The sequence below is a fragment of the Andrena cerasifolii genome, chromosome 13, assembly GCF_050908995.1.
Source record: "Andrena cerasifolii isolate SP2316 chromosome 13, iyAndCera1_principal, whole genome shotgun sequence".
NCBI lineage: Eukaryota > Metazoa > Arthropoda > Insecta > Hymenoptera > Andrenidae > Andrena > Andrena cerasifolii.
In genome coordinates, this window is record NC_135130.1 from 11,637,446 (window position 1) to 11,660,902 (window position 23,457).

Genomic DNA, 23,457 nt, shown 5'->3' on the forward strand with positions numbered 1-23,457 from the left:
TGGAGACTTCGCGCAGAAATCAATTCAACCCTCTGATTCCTCATTTTTCGAGCTTGTACATAATATTCATCAGTATTCCTCAATGAGTACGACTGTTCAAGCGCATTAAGCGCCTTAATCGTGCCTGATTTCTCTCAGCCACGGCCTTTTGTTTCGTTAGGCGTTATTTTCCATATGCAAATTCGAGCCAGCCGTATGAATACGCTTTAATGTCTTCGGAGCGGATACGTATTATTCACGGGGGGAAAAAAGAATCGCCGCGGGATCGTGCGTCAAGCGCAGCGTATCATTTATCAAAAACTTTTTTGCGACCTTCTATTCTATTAAAAGGAGTCGCGAAACGTCGGAAATATCGCAGCGAAATTCATTCAGCCCCCAATGTAAATGAACGCTCCGAATCTTTATGGAACGATCCCGGGATTAATTCCCTTCGAAACTGAAAATTAACGAATCAAATCGTCGCGAATTACGCCGTATTTATTGAAACGTATGGGGAGCTTTCGAAGCGTCCACTTTTTCAGAGAGATTAATGCATCCACAAGTGGTAGGGGATTTTGTTGAATTAATTCTGTACGGGTTCCAGTCCGGGTTAAAAAGATATTTTATAATCACAAATAATTTACAAACGTACAAGCTATGCGCGCTCTCTTCTATAGATACGGCGGGCCAGACTCCTATCAGGTGACGGAGAAGTTCAACGTCGATTGGGGCACTTATCTTGTGACGAAGAAGAACATCATCTATGCGACCATCGATGGCAGAGGCTCCGGTTTAATGGACAACAGTATGCTGTTCGCTGGCTATAGGAAGCTGGGGACCGTCGAAATCGCTGATCAGATTAACGTCACCAGGTGAGCCCCAAACAAAAGCGAAATAAACGTTCCGTTGGTTTGCATATTCCACTACCGAGTCAAGCCCCAGTTCCCTTCTTCACTCCGGTCTTAAGCGCAAATGGAATTCTAATTGTGTTGTTCCGCGGGCTACAAGATGCAAATTTTGTCCCAATTTGACAGGTTTTCCGTGCCGTGAATTAGCTACCGGATCATTTCGATGGCAGAACACGGTTATAATTATGCCATCCCATCTGCGAGTATTGCACAGTGTCAGCACTGCTGACAGTGAGACAGCTCGGGTACCCCGGGATCGGTACTTCCCATCTTGGGAATATGATTCTGGGGAATAATTAGCCATGAAACAAGCCCCAAGCCCTGGGGGATCCCATCCTAATTTCATAGTTATGAAATCCTTTCGAAGAAAACTGTCCCAGTTTGGGTAGTTCGATGATTAAAATGCAAATAGATCGGAATTTTACAGGGCGCCGATCGCGAAAGCAGTCCTAATTCCTTCCTTCCCCTTATTTACATGTAAAATGTCCCCGTGCAATTTGTCGAATGTCCTCCGAGCTGCTTTAAAATGCAAAAAGACGCATTGCTCTTGATATTCTATGCATTTTTAATGCTCGTACGTCAACAAAAGACCCGGCGTTCCGCGCGATTTATATTTATGCAGGCTGCTTTTTGGAATCTGCAACCCCCTGTACCGATATTGCGGTTGACGTCGAGATAAGTCAATTTATGACGTCCCTGTAACTCGTTTCCTTTTTTCCACTCGTTTGATTTATTCGACGGCCGGTGTGCGTATTGCGTATCTGACAACTTTCAACAACGCATGGACTTTTAAAGCTGTTTGAAATAAAGTAACACGGAATTGTTATAAAACATCGATCGAATGAAATAGTTTAATACTTTAATGCGCATGAAAGCTTTGAATTTACAACGAGATAAGTCGAGTACATTTTTAATGAAAGAAAAATGTTACTTCAAGGGGCCGTTTTTAGAAATTTGATAGAAATATATCCGGATTGTTTGAAACCTTCTCTATAAAATCCAAATCTAACTACCCAAGCGTTTGCAAGATGTGGCCAACTATTGCCCTCTAGCGGTAGGTTTCTACACCAAAGTAGTAAAGTGTCTGACAATCATTGAAATATTGCACTGCGGAACTGACAGACCTAACTAAGCAGATTTTATCATCGGTAAAATAAAATTTTTCTGTCGTCCACGCTCTTCTGATTCACAGTACTTCACTTTAACATAACCGTAACTCAAGCAATTCCAATAGATAATGACCGTTAGGACAAAGGGGGCCAAAAACTTTTCAAGCTTTTCCGTCGCGCGGAACGAAACCGCGACGCGTGCAAAATTAACGACGCAGAAACGACAGTCTCTCGTTTTTTGTCGCGCTCCCGTTTTCCACATTTTCGAGCCTCGAAATTCAAATGTCCCTATTTTTCCTTTCCGTTCTTTTTTCGTTCCCGTCAGTTGGAAACAAAGAGCAAGTGGAAAACTCGAGGACATTTGCGACGAAACACGCGGCTCCCGGGTCGCGGAGCAGAGGCGACGTTTCTTGTAATTCGCTGGCCAACTTTACGACAAATCTAATTATGGGAAGAACTCTCCCCGTGGCCATGGCACCCCCTAGTGGGAGCTGACTTATCGGGGGACGACGCGGTAATCCACTAATCCGGCTAACAAACTCGCGCCGTCTAACCCTTGTTTCACTGGTGGACGAATGCCTGCCCCTTAAATGAACTTCTTTCCTCAGTTATCGGTCAGGTAGCCGTGGTAGAATTACTTTCGGCTCTGTCTGAATTTATAGACTGATCCCCCTGGACGGGGTCTTCCTCGCGTCGCCTCGCATTTTCTTCTGATGTCGCTGGTAAAAAGCCGGGAATGGGATAAGTAATCGACGTAAAGCTTAGCGCGTCAGATTCTTGGTCCCTAGGATAAAAGGAAACGTCCGAATGTTTCCCAAGCGTCAGAGAGTCCAAGTATGTTGAAATATTGCTCATAATGAAAAGTGACATATTTTGTCAAATAAATGACACTAAATGACATCATTGAAAATGGCATCTCACACACACACACAGCACTACTAGCTCCACTGAACGCTTCCCGAGAGATTTAACGTCGTCCACAGAGAGGAGATGACTCCTCTTTGACGCAGAGGACCGTAAAACTGAACAAATTCTCCGTGACAACCTATTTATTCCCTTCTGCGATCAAGATCAAACGAACGTCTCAAAATGTATCATCTTCTCCTTCGACATGGCTCCTTGAGTGGTTATTATATATTCAAAATAAACTACACCCTCTCTCGCGGCGAATGACGTTCAGCCCGGAGCAAACTACGCTTTATCAGCACTTTATTTACAAATTCAATTTCGTGGACAAATGGAACGCTTCAGCTTCAAAGGGGTAAGAATGCGTGGATTCATTCTCGTGTGACGAATACCACGGATAACGGGAAGATGAAATATAACCGCACGGGTGAAGGGAGCTGTGCAGCTAACCCAAAGAATGAAACGAAGAGTGCACTCAAATTACGAGTCGTCGGCCCTTTATCGGCGCGACACTCTGACGAGCGCTTATTCGCCACGGGTTATCGATTCTACCGGGCTACCTTCACGCAGGATCAGAGGCGAAACTGTGGATGGAAGGACACGGATGAAGGTGGTGTATTTTAACCGATACCCTCCTCCCATCCAAGCGGCCTGTGCTGCCGGTCACCCCCGTACCCACGTTGCAATGTTTTGCTGGCGCGTCGCACCGCGTCCGGCCTGTAAAAAGCGAGTCGTGAAATTGGAAGCCGGCCAAGCGATTGCGGAATCGGCCAACTCTCTTTAACCTTTAGCCTATTGCGCGTGGTGTTGTCGGGCCTGCGTCCCTGTCACCGTTCCTCACCCATTTCTCTCCGTCGTTTCTCCGTTCCCTATCCCCCTCTCCCACTCTGATTTTTCTTTCAGTCCCTTTATCCTTTTTGCTTTCTCTGCTTTTCATTCCCCGCTTCTCCACCTCCACTCCCACACCGTTCACTTTTCATCCACCCCGGTTTCCCTATCCTCCACTTCCGTCATCCTTCTTTCTTTCGTTTCTCCAGCTTTTTCCTCCTTCATCCCCCCGCCCCTGGTTCATTATCAATCTATCGCTCCAGCGATGATGATGATATCATCCTGAATGGCGTCGATGGGTCTCGTAGCAGTGGTTCGATATTCATAAGTGGTAGGAATTCAATGTTTGATTGGTAGTTAGGGAAACCGGGCACGGTTCGGTTCCTGACGGGAGATTTTTAACACGTTTGTATCTCCTGCTATCACTTAACACTACCAACTGTCTGTTAAGAATTTTACACCATTTGGCAAACTATAGCCGCCAGTATTTCCACTTATCTCCGTTTCACTTCCTCTTGCTCACACCCGGGTTTGTACACTCGCCGCTCGTTTATCCTCCGTTTTTTGCGGGTCTTTCACCCGTCATCGAGCCAGCAATGCTGCTGTTCCGCTCCCACAATCGCTTGATCAGTGAATACTCGACCCCGTGACCGAAAGATAAATTTTTTTTCCACAAGGCCCGACTCGAGAATCGGAAGCCCAGATGACGTCACTGACGATAAATGACGAGTGTGATCATCGGGTGTTTGTACCACAGGAGTCATGTCAAGTAGTAGTGTCAAAACGTGGAATGAAATATTCGAAGAAAATAAAATGCGTGGGTTTAAACTTGGAAATTCGATCACCTCTTTTATGACTGATCCGTTAACGGTCCCAGTCAAAGGCAATAAATCACATTCGACTGGATCTCGTCTGAAAAATGAAATTTTATCTAAAAATCGATGACCGAATGGAAACTGCGTCGTTGGTAAAGGAATAGAATTCAACGGGCGGGCCAGTCGATTTACGAGCTAAATAAATTTCATGAAAAAAGGAATCCACCACCAGTGGGAGGGCTGCTACTATTTCTATGGGCAACCGTGTGGCTGCCGCCTCTATTCCCCGTGGGACCATTATTATTGAACTCGCGAGATACGAGAGACAATAGTCTAGAAAGATTGGAAGAAAGGAGTACGAGCTCTTTTACCCTTTCCTATCGGAAATCACGTATTGTCTGGAGTGGAGGAAATCGAATGCACCAGGGAAGAGTGTTTGGAGAAGTTTTCAGCTTATGTGACGAAGTACAGTCCACTTTTAAAAGTAGGACGTACCATTATGTCGGCCATTTTTTTAATCTAACCAGCGTCACCGCACTTCCGCTAAGTCCAGATTTCGTTAAACCATTGCGCATGTTGAATTACACCTGGTCCTTAAAGAATCCGATAGACAAACGTTTGATTTCTCGGTTCACGTGACGCTTCGTGTCTACGTTTTATTAACGATCAATTTCGCACGTCAACGATTCTCTCACCCGTTGCAGGTATTTACAAGAGACACGTCCGTTCATCGACCAAACCAGAACAGCGATATGGGGCTGGAGTTATGGCGGTTACGCGACAGGCATGACGCTCGCCACGGATTATCACGGTGTCTTCAAGTGCGGCATGTCCGTGGCACCTGTAACGGATTGGGCTCTTTACGGTACGTCTACGAGAGATAATATTTTCATTCGCTGAATGCTTTAAATCCTGTCACACGATCTGTCATTTCATTCATGAATATGTTCCATCCATCCCGAGTATCGCATACAATACGATTTTGCCAATAATTCCAGTGCTACGGCTTTATTCTCTTCTGAGTAAAATTAATTTACTCTTTTATCAGCCTTCCGCAATTTCACCGGTCCACTATTTTCATTGTCAGCATAACGAGGACTTATAAATACGCTTTAGCGTGAATATAGAAATTTGCTGGCAAACATATCCCAGGTAATTAATCCTATTTCCCTGGGAAGACACGGAGCAACTAACGAAATTGAATTGAATGCGGAAGGGAACGGGAGGAAAGTCGCACGTACAGATTAAAGTACGCGCACATCTTTGAAACGAGGTGGAACATTCGCGGCAATTGTTGCAGCCACTGGGCGCCGTTAAACCGGAAACGAACAGTTCTCCCGCAATGTTCTCTCGGAACGAAGCAGCAGCACCGTTCCTGGCCACTATAAATCATCGAGAGAAACATTTTATTAAAAGCGCTTATTCACAGCGCGATGTAAAATGATTCGACCATTTTTCACGTCCTCCCTCGAACGCTTCCGGTTCCACCAGACGATGAAATTTCTTTGCCTTTCCTTTTCTTCTTTGCTCTTCTATTGTTGCATCCGAGTAAAACTTAATATCCTCGGCACTCAAGACGAACGCGGACGTATTATAGGCGCAAAAACAATTCCCCTGCAGCCGTCGGGGATTAATTAAGTAGCACGTTGGGTGTAATTTACGGCCACATTAACACGTGCACCGTGGGGTTTCATTTGTTGCTCCTTCTTAGGCGAAACAGCAATTCTAAGAAACGACTGGCGAGATATTCAATAAAATCCTTTTCATGACGTCGTTGAATGGCTCGGATTGGGTTAAATTAAGCGCCATTCGCAGCAGATTGTAAGTTCCGTTGTGACGAGACCGCTGTCCTTATTGGTAGAGGTATAGTTGTGTCTGCGCTGCATTTATTAAAGAAAGTGTGACAGTAACATAAACGAAATTGGAAAGCTGATAAGAAGCGGAGGAACTGGAAAATTAGGAACTTAGGAATTTAGGGGTGAAGGAAGCTCGAGCGTATATTTAATCTTACACTTATCGCTATTTACAGATTCCATTTATACCGAACGGTTCATGGGTTTACCGACGGTTGATGACAATCTTCGCGGCTACGAGCAGGGCCAACTGCTCAACAACGTAGACAATATTAAAACCAAGATGTACTACTTGATCCACGGAACTTTGGACGACAACGTACATTATCAACAATCTCTATTACTTGCCAAGGTTCTAGAGCAGAAGGATATCCTATTTCGGCAACAGGTATGGCAAACTTCATATTCTGATGAAAGAACAAGCCAGTTAATATAGGTAACAAAGAGCATTGTCTTGAAAACGTTATTATTCCATTGCCCTGTTAAACCAAAAGTTCAATTATTTCAATGTTTTGTATTGTTTCTGCCCCATCGTTTTAAAAAGCCCGCAAATGCATTCCGTTTAATAACCAACTACGCACATTTTTCCTGTATCACAATATTTGACGTTGGCGATTAAAATGTACAAAGCGTACGGGGCATAGTGTACCTTTTGTAAACAAATTTCGCATGCACGCACAAGTTTCATACAGAGTCCATTCATTTGAACAATAATCACCTGTGCGAAAGCGGCATATTTTTGCTGCAATTGTTACCACCCACTTTTATGAATGCGCGAAGCGTTTACATTTTATTTCATCTTTTTCTCTTGTACTCTGACGAAAGGCTGAATACGTTGTTTCTTGCGCAGACTTATACGGACGAGGATCACGGAATCGCACAATCACGGGCTCATCTCTATCACTCCCTGGAGAACTTCTTGGATGAATGTTTCGAAGTCTCATGATCGCGGCGCCGAGGGGAAACGACAATCTAAGTCCTCCACGTCATCTGCCTCACATTCCATTTGTAAATACCTTGCCACTTGTACATACTCGATGTACAATATGTAATATGAAAGCTTTATTGTATATAATTGAAATTGAAACAAATAGGTACACTCGACGCAAACAGTCGAAGGCTTCAAGGATGTGTCCCCACTCCTCATACGCTTCGTGAGGAGGGGGAAGGAGAGAATAATTCAGACTCTAAGCATTAAAACATCATCTGTATCCCGTTCTGTATGTGAAATCGTTATTATCTTAAGGAAATTTTCGAATATCGTACCTATATATATATATATATATATATATTTATAAAATATATATATATATATTTTATCTAATGGACTGCAAGGATCACGCAGATTGTTTGAGCCGACTATACCTATACGATGTTCAAAAACAAGGAACTGGTCTGTAGAATCTTTTTAATATACTTTTTTGGGGAGACCAGTTCGCCTGTTCATCGAAGGCCTAAAGGACCCGAGACAAGGAATTTCTAGACCTTATAAGTAATAAGATAATAACGGGGAAACCGTACATCATACGAAATCCTCTATAGGTGTAAGTTTCTTCGAATCAACATATGAAAAATTGAACGTGTTCCCCCAAGGACTTGATAGTTCTGACAGAAGGAATTTGTTGCCAAATATATTGCCATTCACGGAAAAACGTTATTACATGTTGTTTAACATGTGACGCACTCCCATTAACGAATTCTGAGACACGTTCCTCTTTCATTCCAAACGTTACTTTACAATTATGCGAGGCAAATGAGATTTGGATGTGAAATAAATGATTGATATTAACTCTCTGAGTACTTATAAACAATACCCGGCTAAGATATTCTTCTTTCTGGAAGAGGTTCGAAAAACACATGTAGCGATATCGTCGACGATATTCAATATTTTTAATTTGTTTATAAATTCTGGGTGACGGTGTGCAACTCGTGTGTTGTTATCACGAGTTAGCGCAATCATTAACTGAGCTTTTGTTTACTTACGATCCGTTTTGTGATACAGGTGGGAAGTATTACATTTCGCGCTGTAGAAACTAAGTTGCTTTATAAATGTAATTCGATAACGAGAGATTATATAAATATAAAGAATAAAATTTTTCTTGTTGGGTTTACTAGTGTTAAGATAATGCTTTTATGTATGTTAAGATAACTTTAAGATAAAGCCTTCAACTATCATAGTTTAAGACTTTCCTCATCATGTATATAATTAAGTTGCTGAACTGGTTATTAAAAAAATCCTCCATAACATAGTGTATCTTCTTCTCTTTGTTATTAAAAGTATAATATCATGACTAATAGCAACATTTAAGTCTATCCGTAGCATAAGTAATGTACTAACTCTTTAAATACAAAGATTTTATAACGAAATAACCACTGTAATGAAAGGACCACTGTAATGGTTTTGAAGACGGATCAACAGAAACTTCTCGAACTGATTGTTAACTTTTATTCCAATGTATTGTACAAAATATATAATCAAATACATAACTAATAGTATTCAACCGCACGTAACTAGGGCAGAAGTATGATAATCCAGTGGTAATGTGAAATTATTATTGTCCCTTCATTGAAATTTGTTGTGTATCATGAATAAAGTTCTATGTTTTATTAACACAGAGTGTTCATGTTTTAATGAATACCCTGAATTAATAAAAGCCTATATAGAATGCGAATCTAGGTTAAGAATTCTCTGTCTCTTTGTATCTGAAAGAATATTAAACGCTGGTAAACAACTCCTCTCTCTAAGAAATGTTTACAATTAGATTTCTGTTTAAATTACAACAATGACGTTGCCGCAAAGTACAGAAATCTTAACGGTATTAAAACAAACGCACTTGCACTTAGTGCATGTATAAAACACAGTCTGTCCTTCATCCGCGGATCTCAACTGCAACGTGGCATATGACATTTTATCGTTTTGACATTGCGGGCATTTTCGTTCGACGACTGGACCTTCTGTCTCCTCCTCGTCATTGTCTTTTTGTTTGACAGAGCCATAAACATTTGCTTCGTTGAAATGAATGGTATAGGACATAGCCATATCTCCAAACGCTAATATACAATGAATAATGTAAAAGCAATACTTCGAGATCGTTCAATGGAACAAAAATTCCATGTTCCTTTTGCAAAGCAATGAAAATCGGAACGGATCACGAGACTTTAGGTTAGAACAGAAGAAGAAGGAAAGTAAACGCAAAAAAAATACCTTCGGGACCCCAAATTCGTTTGCAGGCATAACATGTAACATCTCCCCTGTCGCCTAATAGGGGCAAAATCGACCCACAATCCGAGCAAAAGCCCGGTGTACTTATAAAAGATACAGCGTCGTCGGTTTTCGCCATTTGTAGTCGAAAATGACACAACAATACATTCGTGATGGAATAAAGTGACGATAAAGTTAACGTACACGTGAGAATTATACAGGCAAACCTCCTTCCACCTCCAACGCTTGCCGAACAATAAATGATCTGTAAAAGCTCACCTCGTGCACCGAAGAGGCATACCTCGTCACCTCATCTGTGCCTCGTGCCACCTATTTCGCGCGCAGACCAACAGATACAGCGGCTACAGCGCCACCACATTCTGAAACAAATTAGGAAGAACACTCAACCGCTACCCTTAAGAGGAGTAACCTTGCGCGACCTACTGCACGCGCGCGAGAATCAGCCTACAATTCGAAGCTCTCTAGCGGCGAGTCTTCGAAGCACCCCAAAACGTGGATTTTCGTCTTGTTAGTTGCATCGCTTGCATAGAAACCAGCATTAACGCTCGATATAAGACACGCATGCCACCTCCGCGCGGCATTTCTGCGTGTACATGTTTTGCTCGTTTACTCGGTCAGAGCCGGCAAAATGGACGATATAGCACTCCGAGCATCTGATCATGTTTTAGAAGTGATTTTCTCATATTTAGATCTGCACACGCTAAGAAATTGCTCGCTGGTGTGCAAACGATGGAACCGATTCCTAAATGACGAAAATAATGATGCGTGGAGGATGCACTGCATCCGAAAGTTGGCCCAAGAGGCACTCAGCTCCGATTTATTGTCGTCGGTTCCCACTTATAAATCGAAGCTGCGTGCATTTTATCACGCCTGGAACCCCAATGATTGCTCTCGTAACATTTACATTAAAGCCAACGGATTCACCCTGCACAGGTAGAATCATAAATTCAGTCATTCATTTTGTGTGCCCCTGTGCTCCATTCTAAATGCTTAGTCGCTATTAAATCCACTCTATTCCTTCATGGACAAACTACGCAATCGTATACTACATGGCATTTGCTAATAGTCTCCCACACGATTCACAACACGCTTTAACTACTGTTTCAAACTTAGTAACGTAAGTGAAATTATGTAAAAGTAGTAAACAAGTACTTACAGTATCCAATGACTGTGTTACAGAAACCCTGTTGCGCAAAGTACAGATGCTGGTAGAGGGAAAATTGGTTTTCGACATGGTCGTCATGCCTGGGAGGTAATTTGGGAAGGTCCTCTGGGCACTGTAGCAATCATAGGCATAGCTACGAAAGAAGCACCTCTTTTGTGCCACGGGTATGTAGCATTACTGGGTTCTGATGAGAATTCATGGGGATGGAATCTAGTGGATAATCATTTGTTACACAACGGAGACGTGCAAGGGAATTACCCGCTACTTAATAATGCCCCCAAATACCAGGTATGATGTACTGTTTTATGATCATCTACAATATAGCCGGACGAAATGCCTCGACACTTATCGAATATACCCTAAGGCGTGTGATTTTATAATTAACAGGTTGGGGAAAGAATTAGAGTAATATTAGATTGTGATGATAACACGTTATCTTTTGAAAAAAATTACGAATTTTTGGGAGTTGCATTTAGAGGTATCGTATTTCAAATACTTAGTATATTTTATTAAGAACTAGCAGTAACCTTTCTCGAAATATAGCTTCATCTTCCTTTCTTCTTTCCAAACATTAAACATTGTGTATGTTTGAGATCCAATGCTTTAGCAATGTTAATGAAAGAAATTAAATATGTAGGGTTGCCAGACAAAAGATTATATCCATCCGTTTCTGCTGTATATGGGAATACCGAGGTATCTATGGTGTACTTAGGACCACCTCTAGATGGCTAACACATTACTTCTAGTAGGAACATATCTTTCGAGGCTTATTTATGGCTGTACAATGAGATCTTGATACAGAATTCTTTGTGTCATATCCAAACGTCTACTACGAAGTGGAACTAGCACACTAATGAACTGTTTAATATTCTTTACGAAAGATCTGTGCCGGTTCGGTCAGTCAATAATATTGTACATAGTATTAGCATTCCATTTAAACTGACAAATCCATAATTGGGCTTTCTACCGTGCTAACGGTCGTAAGTTACGTAACAATCAACATTAATAAACTTCACTTGAAATTATATGTCTGCTAATAGCCAGTGTCAATAAGGTCCATATATTTGATAATGAAACTTTTCGTTTCAAACCCGCGATTGAAAATACCTCCATATAAAAAGGTTGAGCGTTCATATAAAAAATTTACGTTAGATAATTTTGCAAAAAAAAAAGAGAGTTCCTTCGCAAAATAATCGCGCGTATTTCAAACGGACGCGTGTTTGGTTACCTTCATTTAAATGCTTGTCTAAGTTACATAGAGTTCCTTTAAGTTTACGTGCACGTAACTAGAAGCAAAGGTTTCCTTATTATTTATTCGTCCGTACAGTATTGATGTTCGAATGCTTTGTATGTATTTTCCTCTTATACTCCGAAGAGTCGGCAATTCCAATTTGTTTATAAACGATTTAATATCAACGAGTCTGCCATTAGTATTAAACTCGTTATTCGTACTATTCTTATGCTGCTTGCATAATTTTGTGGTAACTAGGACGGGGGGTAACTGTGATTCATCCTATTTGATTAGTATGATCATTTTTTCTATGATATCTGTAGAAGGTTTGCTTACAATTAGTTGTATGTTTATCTAGATCTTCTAAAAGGAAGTGGACGATTTTTCTCGAATTTATTATATTTATTTACGCGCATTTCAAGTTAATGTCTATTCCCTAATGTTAAGAACAGATTTTCTTAATATCATACAATAGGGCTCAAGTAGCAGAATCATTGAACAGATCGAGAATATTTCACGAAATAGTATACAGGGTGTTCCATTTACAGTGTTCATAGCTACCTTATTTTCAAATGTACAAAGCAATCTTACAAATTGTAAAATACCAAGGTGAAATCCAGTCGATTTCTATAATAATTATTACAGTTATTCGTGTTCCTTTAAGTAGAATTAATTGTACTTGCAGCAGATAGTGCTAGGAATAAAACTGGTACCTGTGAAATTCATCTACACAATATCACGATTGTACTAACTTTATTCTTATGCTAGAAGGACGTTCTTTTTATTTATTTATTTTGTTCATGTGCTAGTTTGTGATACAGCTGTCCGTGTGAGATTTTGTTTATATGGAGAGTGAAGTATTGAGAACTGTATCATTGTGTGAAGTTTGGTGACCACTATTGTGATAAATGCACAATATATCATATTTATCGCGAACGAATTTTTAGTTCACTTACGCGTCTAGTGTAAGAAAGTCTTTTATTGGTCACACATGAGAATTATTGTACATTGTGCTCCGTAAAGTCTATAGTTGTAACTACATAGTAATATTGTCTGCGCGGCGACCAGCGTTATTCGATCTAGGGATATGCATAAGCAGAGTCACGTTGCATTGTAAATATTTATCGTCGTTGTGTTCGTTATGCGTAGCGTTCGTGAGATTAGTATTTTTCTTTGGCTAAACTTTTGTACAGAATCGTGTACATAATGATCATAAAACTGTACAAGGCGAAATAAATCTTATTTCATATATGCCCAATAGTTTCATCTGTACGAATAGAAAATAGTAGAGGTCGCGGACTGATTTTAGAATTTATACCTTTTTCGATGGACGAAAAAATAAAGCACGAGTCAGTTTTCTGTGAAAACTTTCACAGAATCAAAATGGTGTACTGTAACTTATTTCGAGTACGAACTACCGTGATTACACGTGGAGTATAGTGGTGCCTTATACACGGTTCTTTCCATGTAATCTCAATGTGGCTACGATACACGATAGCGTTAAGTATTACGAATATTAATCAACGTCAGCCCGTTGCACGTGTAAACGTAGATGTAACGAATTTGAGCCCACCAATGGAATGCATAATATTTTGTAAATATACGCGTCGATCACGTTGCATACAGATAATCATGTAATGCCCGTGAAACTATTCTGTACAAATGTTTAGAGGGACAGCGACTTAGTCGGGATACTAAATTAAGTTTGGAACACCGGTATACTCGCACGTATATCAGGAGTACGATAATTTTAAAGAAAGAAATGTACAACGCTCTGTAAATAAATTATTTTATTTTAATGCCTTAATGTTTGTATTGTTGCATACCGTCCAAGAGAAAGTAATTCGCGAGAGTCGAGACATATAGTGTGTCAAGAATTTCTCGTTTATTTCCGACATTCGCACGTAAATATCCTGTACAAACCATTCCCCTATCACATTCCCTTTCTCCCAAACAGATCCCATTAATCTATTCAAAAATTTGTACATGGTCGCTAGCATCATGATAGCTTACAAAAATATAGTAGCAATTTGTTATACATCTTTTTAAACAAACAGGACACAATCCTTCATTACTAATGTGTACACTAGTAGTGTTTGAGTCGGATACACATATTAAAAATTCAAAATTTCATCAGTGTAACTCGTTCTGTTGCAGTCAATTGTTAAGTGAATTAATTCGAGGAGTAATTAAAGTTAAGGGCACGAAATGGTTTCACGATTTATGTAGGTACCTTTATCAGTCTGTTCCCAAAGTAACTTTCTTTGTATAACAGTATCTGTTTAATAGAGATTGAGAGGAACATGTTGATGTAATTCTGAATACATTATAATTTTCATAAAGTTAAGTTAAATCAGACTTGACCCATTGCTGTTAGCACTGATTTATTAAGTCCACTATGGCACAGTGGGTCTGAGCACCTTATATGACATAATGGCACATTCGTGATAAGATTCCCTCAGATAGTATGCATGCCTCCATGTATCATATCAATAAGTTCTTGTAGCACTGTTATATGTACGAAACGTACTACGAAACACAATCAGTGTAATGAAAGATCATGTTTTCGTATTATATCGATGACATCGAATTGGAGTTTTGGAATCGGTTTTTTTACGATTTTTTACAATAATTACAGACTCGACATCGACGACGTCGGATTATGAACGCAAACATTGTTCGTATATCCTTTCTCGCGTTCGTTATTTTCAATTATTTCTCTACTTTCCGCTAATTTGAGTAATTTTTATTGCCTTATAATAGCCTGCATTTCTGCATTTTGTAAACGAAAGGATATAAAAGTTAATTGTGTAAAAAGTGCACACAATTAAAACCCAATCATTTCCACATGAGATTTGATAAAAGTCTAAAGTCAATTATTCATTCATCCTTAACAATTATCTTGATAAGTACAATGTATTCTCTGTATAATTATAATTCTTCCCTTTGTTCTGGGCAGCAACGTTTGAAGACCTCGTCATCGGGAATATTATAGTAATAAATAAATCATTTGAGAATACGTAAACTAAGAATATGGTTAAAATATCACAATAAAGCTATTTCTTCATAACTGAGAAAGAAATCACAAAGTTCCTAATTTGACTGAATGTATTTCTCTCTTAACTACAGCAGGTACTCTGCACATTATTTTCGTGGCAGAGTTTACCATTAGTCGCAGCGTAATAAGATTCAGAGCGACTTTACTGTCACTTAAATAAATCAGAATAAAAAAACGACTGTCTACCATACTTTAATGCTCTTACACATTCAAATCCATTAAGTCCCGAATGCATGCACGCTGGTCCTGCTAATTATTCTACATTTCATTGGATACTTACTCGAAGAAGGGCAGTGAATGGGATTCACTGACACTGAGTGAGTGAAATAGAATAATGAGAACCCTCGGCCTAATTGCTACTGACGCGCCACCTACACGTGGACAAGAGGTCCCTCGGGCCTGATGGTTTGCATGCACACGAGGAAAAATGGTTGCATATAACGAGGGATTACTATAATTAATACTACAATTATGGATGCGGATCATTTCACGCCAAATTGATCGCGTTTTCCAGCCGATGTGGGGATTTTGTTTTTCAAATATCGCTTGGAGGTCCCGTTTTAAAAAATTCGCAAAAATATGACCGGATTGTTCGAAGCCTTCTGTATAAAATAATAGCGAATTCGATACCTCGCACTGACGCTGCACTGGTGCCAGAAAATGACTTGGATTGGTTGTTTCTGGTAGAAAGGAAGATAGCTCTATAAGAATCAACCAATCCAAGTCATTTTTTGGCACCGGTGCAGAGTCAGTGCGAGTTACCGAATTCGCTATAAGACTTCTTGCCAAATGGTCACTGTCAAATTGACATTTATTTTATAAAAGAAGCTTTAATCAATCTAGGCATGTGTCTCAGATATTTAAAAACGCGACTTTGAAGCGATATTCGAAAGACTGCGATGCGGTACGTTTCGGGTAACCGGGCTATGGCACGCGTAAAATAATTTTTTCAAAAACAAGCGAGGTAGTAGTTCCGTCATGATTAGAACATAGAAATATCATGCAAAAGAAAGTCGCCATCGTGCTGCATTATTAGAAAATAGGGGTTTCAGGTACGGAACTAACCCGTATATATCGATTTATGCACAGATTCATTACGAATCAATTTTGCAAGACCGTCCGGATCTTGCAATGTTAAAACTGAAAGCGGGAAAATGTACTACACTGCAATCTGCACACTACAGTGCAAAACAAACGTATCCGTCTGAATAAAGGGCCTAGAATTCTTAGACAGTAAACCTGCTTAGTAAGGGGTGCACTTACAAACACAAAATGGCTTGTGTTTTTACTTAGTTATTAGCATGTAAACTCGTCTGTTTTCTTTAACTATCTAGTACTCACTTAATTGCAGCAGTGATCATAGGGATAACGTTGGCATGTGGTATAAGGTATTGGACTAATTCACACGTGTACATATGTCCATTCCCTGAGGTACATTTATCTTCGTGGAATTTTTTACTATTTTCGTACTTGTTTTTTTTTCGGAAGTACACAATCGAGCGAAGATTTCACTCTGGTCGGCGGGAATTTTGTTAGAAAGAAATCGGACGCATAGCAAAATAGCTTGCTCAGTAGAGGGCATAATATAGCTTGGTGAAGTAGTACCCATAGTCGATAATTTGGTCCTTCAAATGGATCGAGAACAGCTGCGCATAACATGTGACTAAGATTCACTTGTATGGGCTAGAAAGTAAAATATCGTCACGTTAGATTTAAATAATAATCAAAACGTGTAGATATAAGCTAAACCACCGACATACCAAAGCAATAGCTTGTAAGATCCAAAAGTGATACACTAAATTTAGTCCATAACTCAAAATGGACCAACTCATATCTGATAGAGGCTCGACATTGTATACACCTATAGGTCAAGATTATAATGTATTAATGAATCAAAGAGATTTAAACATTATGCAAAGTAAATAGCAAATAACTACCCCCAACTCTCAGTAAGTAATACGGTATTACTACCATCAAGCCATGCTGAATGTAATACAATGCTTTGTCTGCAAATATCTGGAAGAATTCGTGCAAATGTGAATTGGAACTATGGTGATAGTTCGTTATTCGTCAGAAATTGTGAATTTACTTTCCGAGATTCCGTCTCTGGGAACAAGAATGCTAAAACTGGTCCGTTCAAAAAGTTTAAATGTATCCTGAAAATAGCTGTGACTGTCGGACTAGGATTTGCTCCTAGTAAATACAGCTGTGTTACAGAAAAAGCACTGGTTGTAAGTAACGATACACGAGAGCGTGTACCCTCCATTTAAACAAGTTTCGTCGATTTTACCTGAATCGCTGTTGTTATATGACAAGGATTTAATAAATATACAACTGTCCTACTGGTGAATTTAAAACCAATTTCCATCCCCAATACTAGGGACATAATAATCAACAATACTCTTCTGCCAACTCGATCATGGTTCATATATGACACGCGAGCTGGCAAACTAATTCGTTTGTAGCCCCAAACAAGGCATCCTAATATAAATATAGATACTAATGATGTTTCTATTATCCTTCGCTTCATGCTCAAGTAATAGGCGCATTCTGGGCCTACGTTACGTGGTATAGAACTGTTAACACCATCGTACGCCCACTCGAACATCTTTCAGTGTTCTGCCGGTACAAATTCAATAAAGCAAAATATTACAAACTGAGTGCAAGAATGAACATTTCTGATGGTCTAATGTTTTTGCATTGAATGCCAGAAACTAATGTAGTGCATTGTAAAGAAGCATTGTTGATTTTAATATCTTGCCACAATGAAGTGCCATATGGAAATTATCAATTCATTTGGATGGATGTATGATTTGAAACGGAGGACCGTAAAATACTACATACATACGTTTCTCTTTAATTTTGTGACAAGGTTGAGGGAAAGAGTAATCTAGAACGAAAAACACCCTGAGTTGACATGCACTGTATATTAAACCACGTTAAGTGTAAACTAGCATTGTACTTTGTATGTACTTTGTATGTACTGTGCATTCGTCAGCATTCGTTATACTAACATAGGCTACAGTTATTCTATAGAACCGTTTTATGGTTAATACGGTGCATCTTAAGGGCAGGCTAGGTTAGGATGTTCAAATGTACGCCACCACTCGGTGGCTACCAACACTCGCAGCTGTAACACTCGCTGACGGATTAATAAAAATAGGATACCCAATCGTAAGCATGCCCGCGTGGCGCGTTTTCTTAAAACGTGTTATAAGGGAAGTTTTCTACTTAAGGGTTTCGGTCGTTGCGTTAAAATAAATAATTTGGGAGAATTTATCTGTGTTGTCGTAATATTCTTACTGCCAATGTTTGCACTCCCGAGGTCAAGAACAGAATCGTAGAAGTGTGTGAGCACTTTGTTAGTGAGGGGCATGCGTTCTCGGCGTATTTTTAAACTGGGTTATCTTGAAAACTAAACTTTGTATGAAAAAGTTTTTTTCTATAATTTCTACTTGTTTTAACAAGAGGAATCAATTTTGTTCCACACGTGATACCCCACGCGGAAGCAAACACTGTCAGCATGCACATGTATTTCTTGGTAAATGAATGCACACGCTCGTAGAAGTTCGAGCTACATTTATTTTAAATTTTTCATGTGAAATTCGTTCAGACTAAACCAAAATGTTATTCAAAGTAAATTTGGTTCGACCTGGACCTCTCGACTAGGCCGTAAGTGGACTGTGAACTTTCTTTCTCTTCCTCGATTTTTGAAGGATCTAATTTTACCCGCGTTGAATTGTAATTCCTACGACGCGTAGCGTTGCAATCTATTTCGAGATTTTCCCGGTAACGTTGCATGTGACATTAAAATGGTAAGGGTCTCCTATACTATTCGTCGATGCCGTTACGTACAAATGTTTCTGTGGAGTAAAAGAAAATATAATATCACCATCTATCGGGAAGTGACTAAAAGTGACGGTATTTGAATATCTTTTTGAAAATTTTATCCTGGGGTAACACAGAATGCACAGGCCACATGGATATGATGTCGCCTACCATCTAGCGGACAGCGATTAAAACAGAGCGCCACTTTTGGTCATATTCCGATAGATGGCGAGCACTATCAAATTCACCCATTCCGTAGATTGAGCTTATCGCATTTTTCTACTTAAGTTTAGAACATATTCTGCCCTACATAATCCAGAAACTGACATTTCTTTGCTGTGTTACCTTGTTAAATTTTACGGTCTGCAAAAACCTATGTAGGTCCCAGGGCCAACATCTGCGAATTGAGCAATTTGGATGCCGAATCGATAATGAGCCCATCCAGAACGTCTCATTTCCTCGCTCGGTCATTTGTATCGACGACATTGCGTCTTTTTTGGCAACGACCACTTTTTCCTACCTCCCTTCTTTCCTCGTTATTCGCGCGGCGTCGTGTTTTTAGGATCACCGCGCGCAACGGGTGGTGTTGAACTTCGAGGCAAGAAACACTAGGTGATAGAATGCACCCTGATGTGAATCCACCATAAACTCTCGACAGAAGATGAAAACCGCTGGATACTTTGAAAACTTTTCTAGGCCGGGCCATTTCTACTTGATCGAAAGCCGTGGGGCAGCTACATTTCATGCATTAATTAAACTTTTGTATTTACTAAGAATGTTGAGCCTCTAGCGGCTTTCAAAGGAAGCACTAAAAATACGCCCACGCAGGGTAAAAGAAGAATCTGATTAGTTGGTGCATTCTATCATCTAGTCGATTTCTAGTATTAAGAATACCCAAGGACCGCCACCAAAGCATTGGACAGGAAGCACTCTATCTCATTAAAATATCAGGAGTAAACGTCCCACCGTGTTACAGCAACACGCAACCACATTGTTGCACCAAGCCGTATATCCTCCACCGATGACTACCGCATAGTGAACGTTCTGGCTGCCGGTAACAAATGTTTTCTATCATCTGTCGCGACAATGCACAAAGAGCATTCGCTGGGGAGCAAATGGAATCGACCAGGCATCTTATGCATCTTGCTGGCAGCTCAGTTTCGCAACGCTTCGCGGAAGGTCGCCGACGTAAAGGATTGTCTCCTGCTCTGGGCCGCTGAAACGCAGGTGTTTTCCGACATGAACGTCGCGACAAGGCTGCCCACAGTACCTACGAGTGCGTATCCGGTTGTCTGCGTGCGATTTGCCTTTCGCAAGGCCGTCTCTCCCGAGTTAGACACCGGTCTAGCTAGAAAGTGACAATTCGAATGCGTGCACGCGCACACCGTTGATGGGCCCGACACGTCCCATAGCTCAAGATTGTCCCATCTGACAAGGGAGACGGTGGCACGCTGAGTTTCCAACGACGGAAGCCATCCCGAACGCTACCAACCGAAGCGAAATGAATTGTTCGTTGCGCCCATGCAATTTGTAATACCCCTTCGACTGTTCCAAGGATTACGAGTTTAGGGAAACGGTTTAACTGTGCCCGGGGACATTTAATGGACTCCTCTTCAGGGGGCAATGGTACGGTTTAAGTATCGAAGGCAGTGTCTTTCGCAGATATTCAGCATTTGCCATAAAAGAAACTGAAAATTCAGGTTAGTTTCGTCGATCATGATGTATTAAGTGAGCCTTCTCGCGTTACTGCACCCTGGAAGATTCCTAACAAACAGGCATTCGTATGCCAGAGCACGTAGGCGGGACGTTTTGTCCGCAGTAATACAGAAATCTATCTCTCCCTGTTTCGGTATGCCTGGTCCGTTGTCACATGCCGAAATTTCGCGGACCAACGCTGCTCGCGTACATTCTCACCTTTTTGTCGCAATCCACGTGCCCTGTTCCTCACTTTGACGAGCAAGAAAATTGAAACTGCCTTTCTCTCCAACTCGTGACTGTCCGCATTGCATATCCCATAACGCTCAAAGGAATCCTATCACACTTTTACGTAGCTTTGCCGAGAACTATACGGACTAACCTAAACGAGGCATGTTTCTAGTTCCGATCACTGTGATACCCTGTGGGAAAGTACAAAACTACATACTATGGAATACATTAAACCCTTCTTTGTCCAATAAAGGATGGTAGGAGGGGGAACTATACCCAACACTAATTGCAAGTCTAGACACGTGCGCCCATATGGGTAAATGCTTGCCTGTTTACACTTTCCGCGGTCTTATCTCTCTGTATGAGTACTCTCATAAAGATTCCAAAGAATCTAACAAGCAGCCACATCCCGCGCGACTTTTCGAGCACGCTGTTCATCGTCCGTCCCCCAGCGAAATGGCTCATTTCGCCAGTTGGTTTTCTCGCGACTCCCACCAGGAGGTTGTGGGGCGCAGGAGGCAGGGCGGCGTTATTGCAGCGGCATGACGACGATCGAAGCGAGCGATCCATGGGCCCGTACCGATATTACGGACAGTTTCGCGACACCAAGGCCGCCTCCTTACTCGAGATCTTGTCTCACGATGACTCACGCCTAGGCTGCCTCCTGCCTCGCTGGTTCTCTGCCTTCCTTCCTCCTGCCTCGTCGTACCTGGAGCCATGCTCTGGAAAGAACGACGGGTAAATAGAGGCCGATCCAGCCGCCGCCGGTGAAAAAGTGAGAGCGGCTCTTGCCGAGCTTACACGTTTAACATAGTTTATAGACACATCGTGCCGCGCGGCGTGCACCACCGTAGATCCTCCGAGTTAGATCGATTATGAAACCTAGCTGGCCGACCATCTGGAGGGGGAGGAGAGGGTAGGAGGAGGAGGGAACACGGGCACAGGCGGAATTGGATCAAAGGAAATTGTCTTCCAGCATAGAATGTCGCCTCGGTGCTGGGTGCAGATGGACGGGGATAGGGGAGTTCTCATGATGCAAATACTGTGAGAGTTGGGTGGCAGAGTTGCCGTGGGTGATCAGGGTTACGGGAAATTGCTTCCCGTTCCGAAAGCTGAGCACCGTTAAATGCAGACGAGTTGTTAGAGTTTGCAAGGCTCTGACGAGCAGCAGACAAAGCGGCAGCTTGCTGCTCATGATCATTTCATTTGCGTTTAGATGGAGCGGCGAGAGTCGCTAGTGTTGCGTAGCTACAGGCGTATCCCTTGGTGTTAGGAACAGTGGCAACGAAGATAACGACCATTAGATTCCGATGAAGTGACTGGCTACTGATTTTCACTGTACGATGTAGCTGTTTCCTCAGACCCAGCCCAGTTACGTCCGAGGAGGCATCCGAATTCGCACAGCTCTCGCGCAAATGGAAACCCACCGCCAAGCTTAACCGCGTTTCGCCTCATTTGTCGCAGAGCACGAGGGCTCGCTGCTATAATGGCACTCGGCTCGCCACGAGACTTAAAGCGGCCGCCAATTATCGCTTCTCCGTCCTGACGAACGTCCTCTCCCTCCCCGGATTGCACCTTTTATTTCGATTTAACGGTACGAGCCGCGAAGGTAGCCTCGTGTATCCATTAATCCAGCGGGGAATGCGAAAAGTCACGCTCTGGGAAAAGGGAGGCGGCGGTTTCTTAAAATACACTCGGGTAATTGAAGGGCACCGATCGCAAGAAACCAGTGCCAGCCCCGTTTTTTCTCGTCCTTTTTCCACGGACGATCGCGATCGTTAGGCGAAAGAAAAACCACCGAGGGCCTCCCTCCATGCCCCCCTACCCCTCCGCGAGGCACTTCCTAAGAAGATCCCACGTAGGATACCACAGCTGCGAAGAGGTTTCCTGAGACGATTTCGCCAGATCTGATGGAACGATGCGCGCGTTTTTTGCGCGGTGCTCGCGCGTGGCTCCAAATGATCTCTTGATTTGAACGCGCCACTCAGGGATATCCTCTTGGTGTCCGTGTTCGGGGATTCGCGGCGTTTTTGCGCGTCTGTAAGGGATACTTAAGTAGACCAGGAACATGCAACTTGGCGCAGCGCGTAATGAGCGCACTGGCTTTCTTGCCTGCTTTGCTTTCGAGGCTCTGATGCGAGATTTAATGTAACAAACATACTTCTTGCGTGACATCTATGTTGGGAACCGAATAGACACAGATATATTGGTAAAAGCATAATTATAATTCCATTGCATTCGAGATCGTTCGCTCGTAAAATCCAATTTATATTCTGTTTATCATCCAAACTAGGTTATATTTCGGTTAGGTTTGGGAAATGCAACACCAGCTCGTGTTCCCTCAGCGCCACTGTCGACAGGCCATCGGTAAATGTCCCACGAGCGGACAACGCGACGAAAAATAAAAAGAGCACCATGTCAGCTTCCCGGGTGCATGATTTGATGCGGGCCAACGTCAGCTCAGTGGACGAGTCATCGAAGCCGTCCTTCGCGCGGTGTTGACCGCGTGACTAATTTTAAGAATCGCCCGCGTTTCTTTCAGCCGGCGTGGAGGACACTGTGATCCCCGCCGCAGGTACGGTGGGGGACCGGCTGCCGCGGTCCTTAGGACTCCCCTAGATGGCGGGA

The 23,457-nt window shown here is 41.8% G+C and overlaps 4 protein-coding genes across 15 annotated transcripts in view; 2 read left to right on the forward strand and 2 right to left on the reverse strand.

The window, feature by feature from the left end:
* Positions 1 to 7,388, forward strand: part of LOC143375769 (venom dipeptidyl peptidase 4) — a 116,359-nt gene extending 108,971 nt beyond the window's left edge. For all 10 annotated transcript variants that reach the window (XM_076825211.1, XM_076825210.1, XM_076825217.1 and 7 more), the window contains 4 exons: positions 657 to 851; positions 5,250 to 5,410; positions 6,575 to 6,786; positions 7,249 to 7,388. In XM_076825211.1, coding sequence (XP_076681326.1) covers positions 657 to 851; positions 5,250 to 5,410; positions 6,575 to 6,786; positions 7,249 to 7,344 — 664 coding nt within the window. In that variant the 3' untranslated portion in view covers positions 7,345 to 7,388. The remainder of the gene's footprint in view (positions 1 to 656; positions 852 to 5,249; positions 5,411 to 6,574; positions 6,787 to 7,248) is intronic.
* A 1,439-nt stretch (positions 7,389 to 8,827) lies between these two features.
* Positions 8,828 to 9,869, reverse strand: Rpi12 (RNA polymerase I subunit RpI12). The gene is made up of 3 exons (XM_076825275.1): positions 9,604 to 9,869; positions 9,233 to 9,449; positions 8,828 to 9,101 (listed from the first exon to the last, which is right to left on the reverse strand). The coding sequence occupies exons 1-3, from the start codon at positions 9,737 to 9,739 to the stop codon at positions 9,077 to 9,079; spliced, it is 378 nt and encodes a 125-aa protein (XP_076681390.1). The 5' UTR covers positions 9,740 to 9,869; the 3' UTR covers positions 8,828 to 9,076.
* Positions 9,870 to 10,110: 241 nt separating this feature from the next.
* Fsn (F-box synaptic protein) lies at positions 10,111 to 13,817 on the forward strand. 2 transcript variants are annotated; one of them, XM_076825263.1, is made up of 4 exons: positions 10,113 to 10,554; positions 10,801 to 11,074; positions 11,174 to 11,264; positions 11,424 to 13,817. In XM_076825263.1, exons 1-4 carry the CDS (start codon positions 10,250 to 10,252, stop codon positions 11,516 to 11,518), a joined length of 765 nt encoding a protein of 254 aa, XP_076681378.1. In that variant the 5' UTR covers positions 10,113 to 10,249; the 3' UTR covers positions 11,519 to 13,817. The 2 variants fall into 2 exon arrangements, with proteins under 2 accessions (XP_076681379.1, XP_076681378.1); XM_076825264.1 differs by lacking the exon at positions 11,174 to 11,264 and having other exon boundaries at positions 10,111 to 10,554.
* LOC143375787 (transmembrane protein 164) lies at positions 13,793 to 18,120 on the reverse strand. Of its 2 annotated transcripts, none has more exons than XM_076825256.1 (6): positions 17,924 to 18,120; positions 17,366 to 17,694; positions 17,165 to 17,281; positions 17,013 to 17,091; positions 16,836 to 16,936; positions 13,793 to 16,758 (listed from the first exon to the last, which is right to left on the reverse strand). In XM_076825256.1, exons 2-6 carry the CDS (start codon positions 17,681 to 17,683, stop codon positions 16,534 to 16,536), a joined length of 840 nt encoding a protein of 279 aa, XP_076681371.1. In that variant the 5' UTR covers positions 17,684 to 17,694; positions 17,924 to 18,120; the 3' UTR covers positions 13,793 to 16,533. The 2 variants fall into 2 exon arrangements, with proteins under 2 accessions (XP_076681371.1, XP_076681372.1); XM_076825257.1 differs by having other exon boundaries at positions 17,920 to 18,120.
* Positions 18,121 to 23,457: the final 5,337 nt, after the last annotated feature.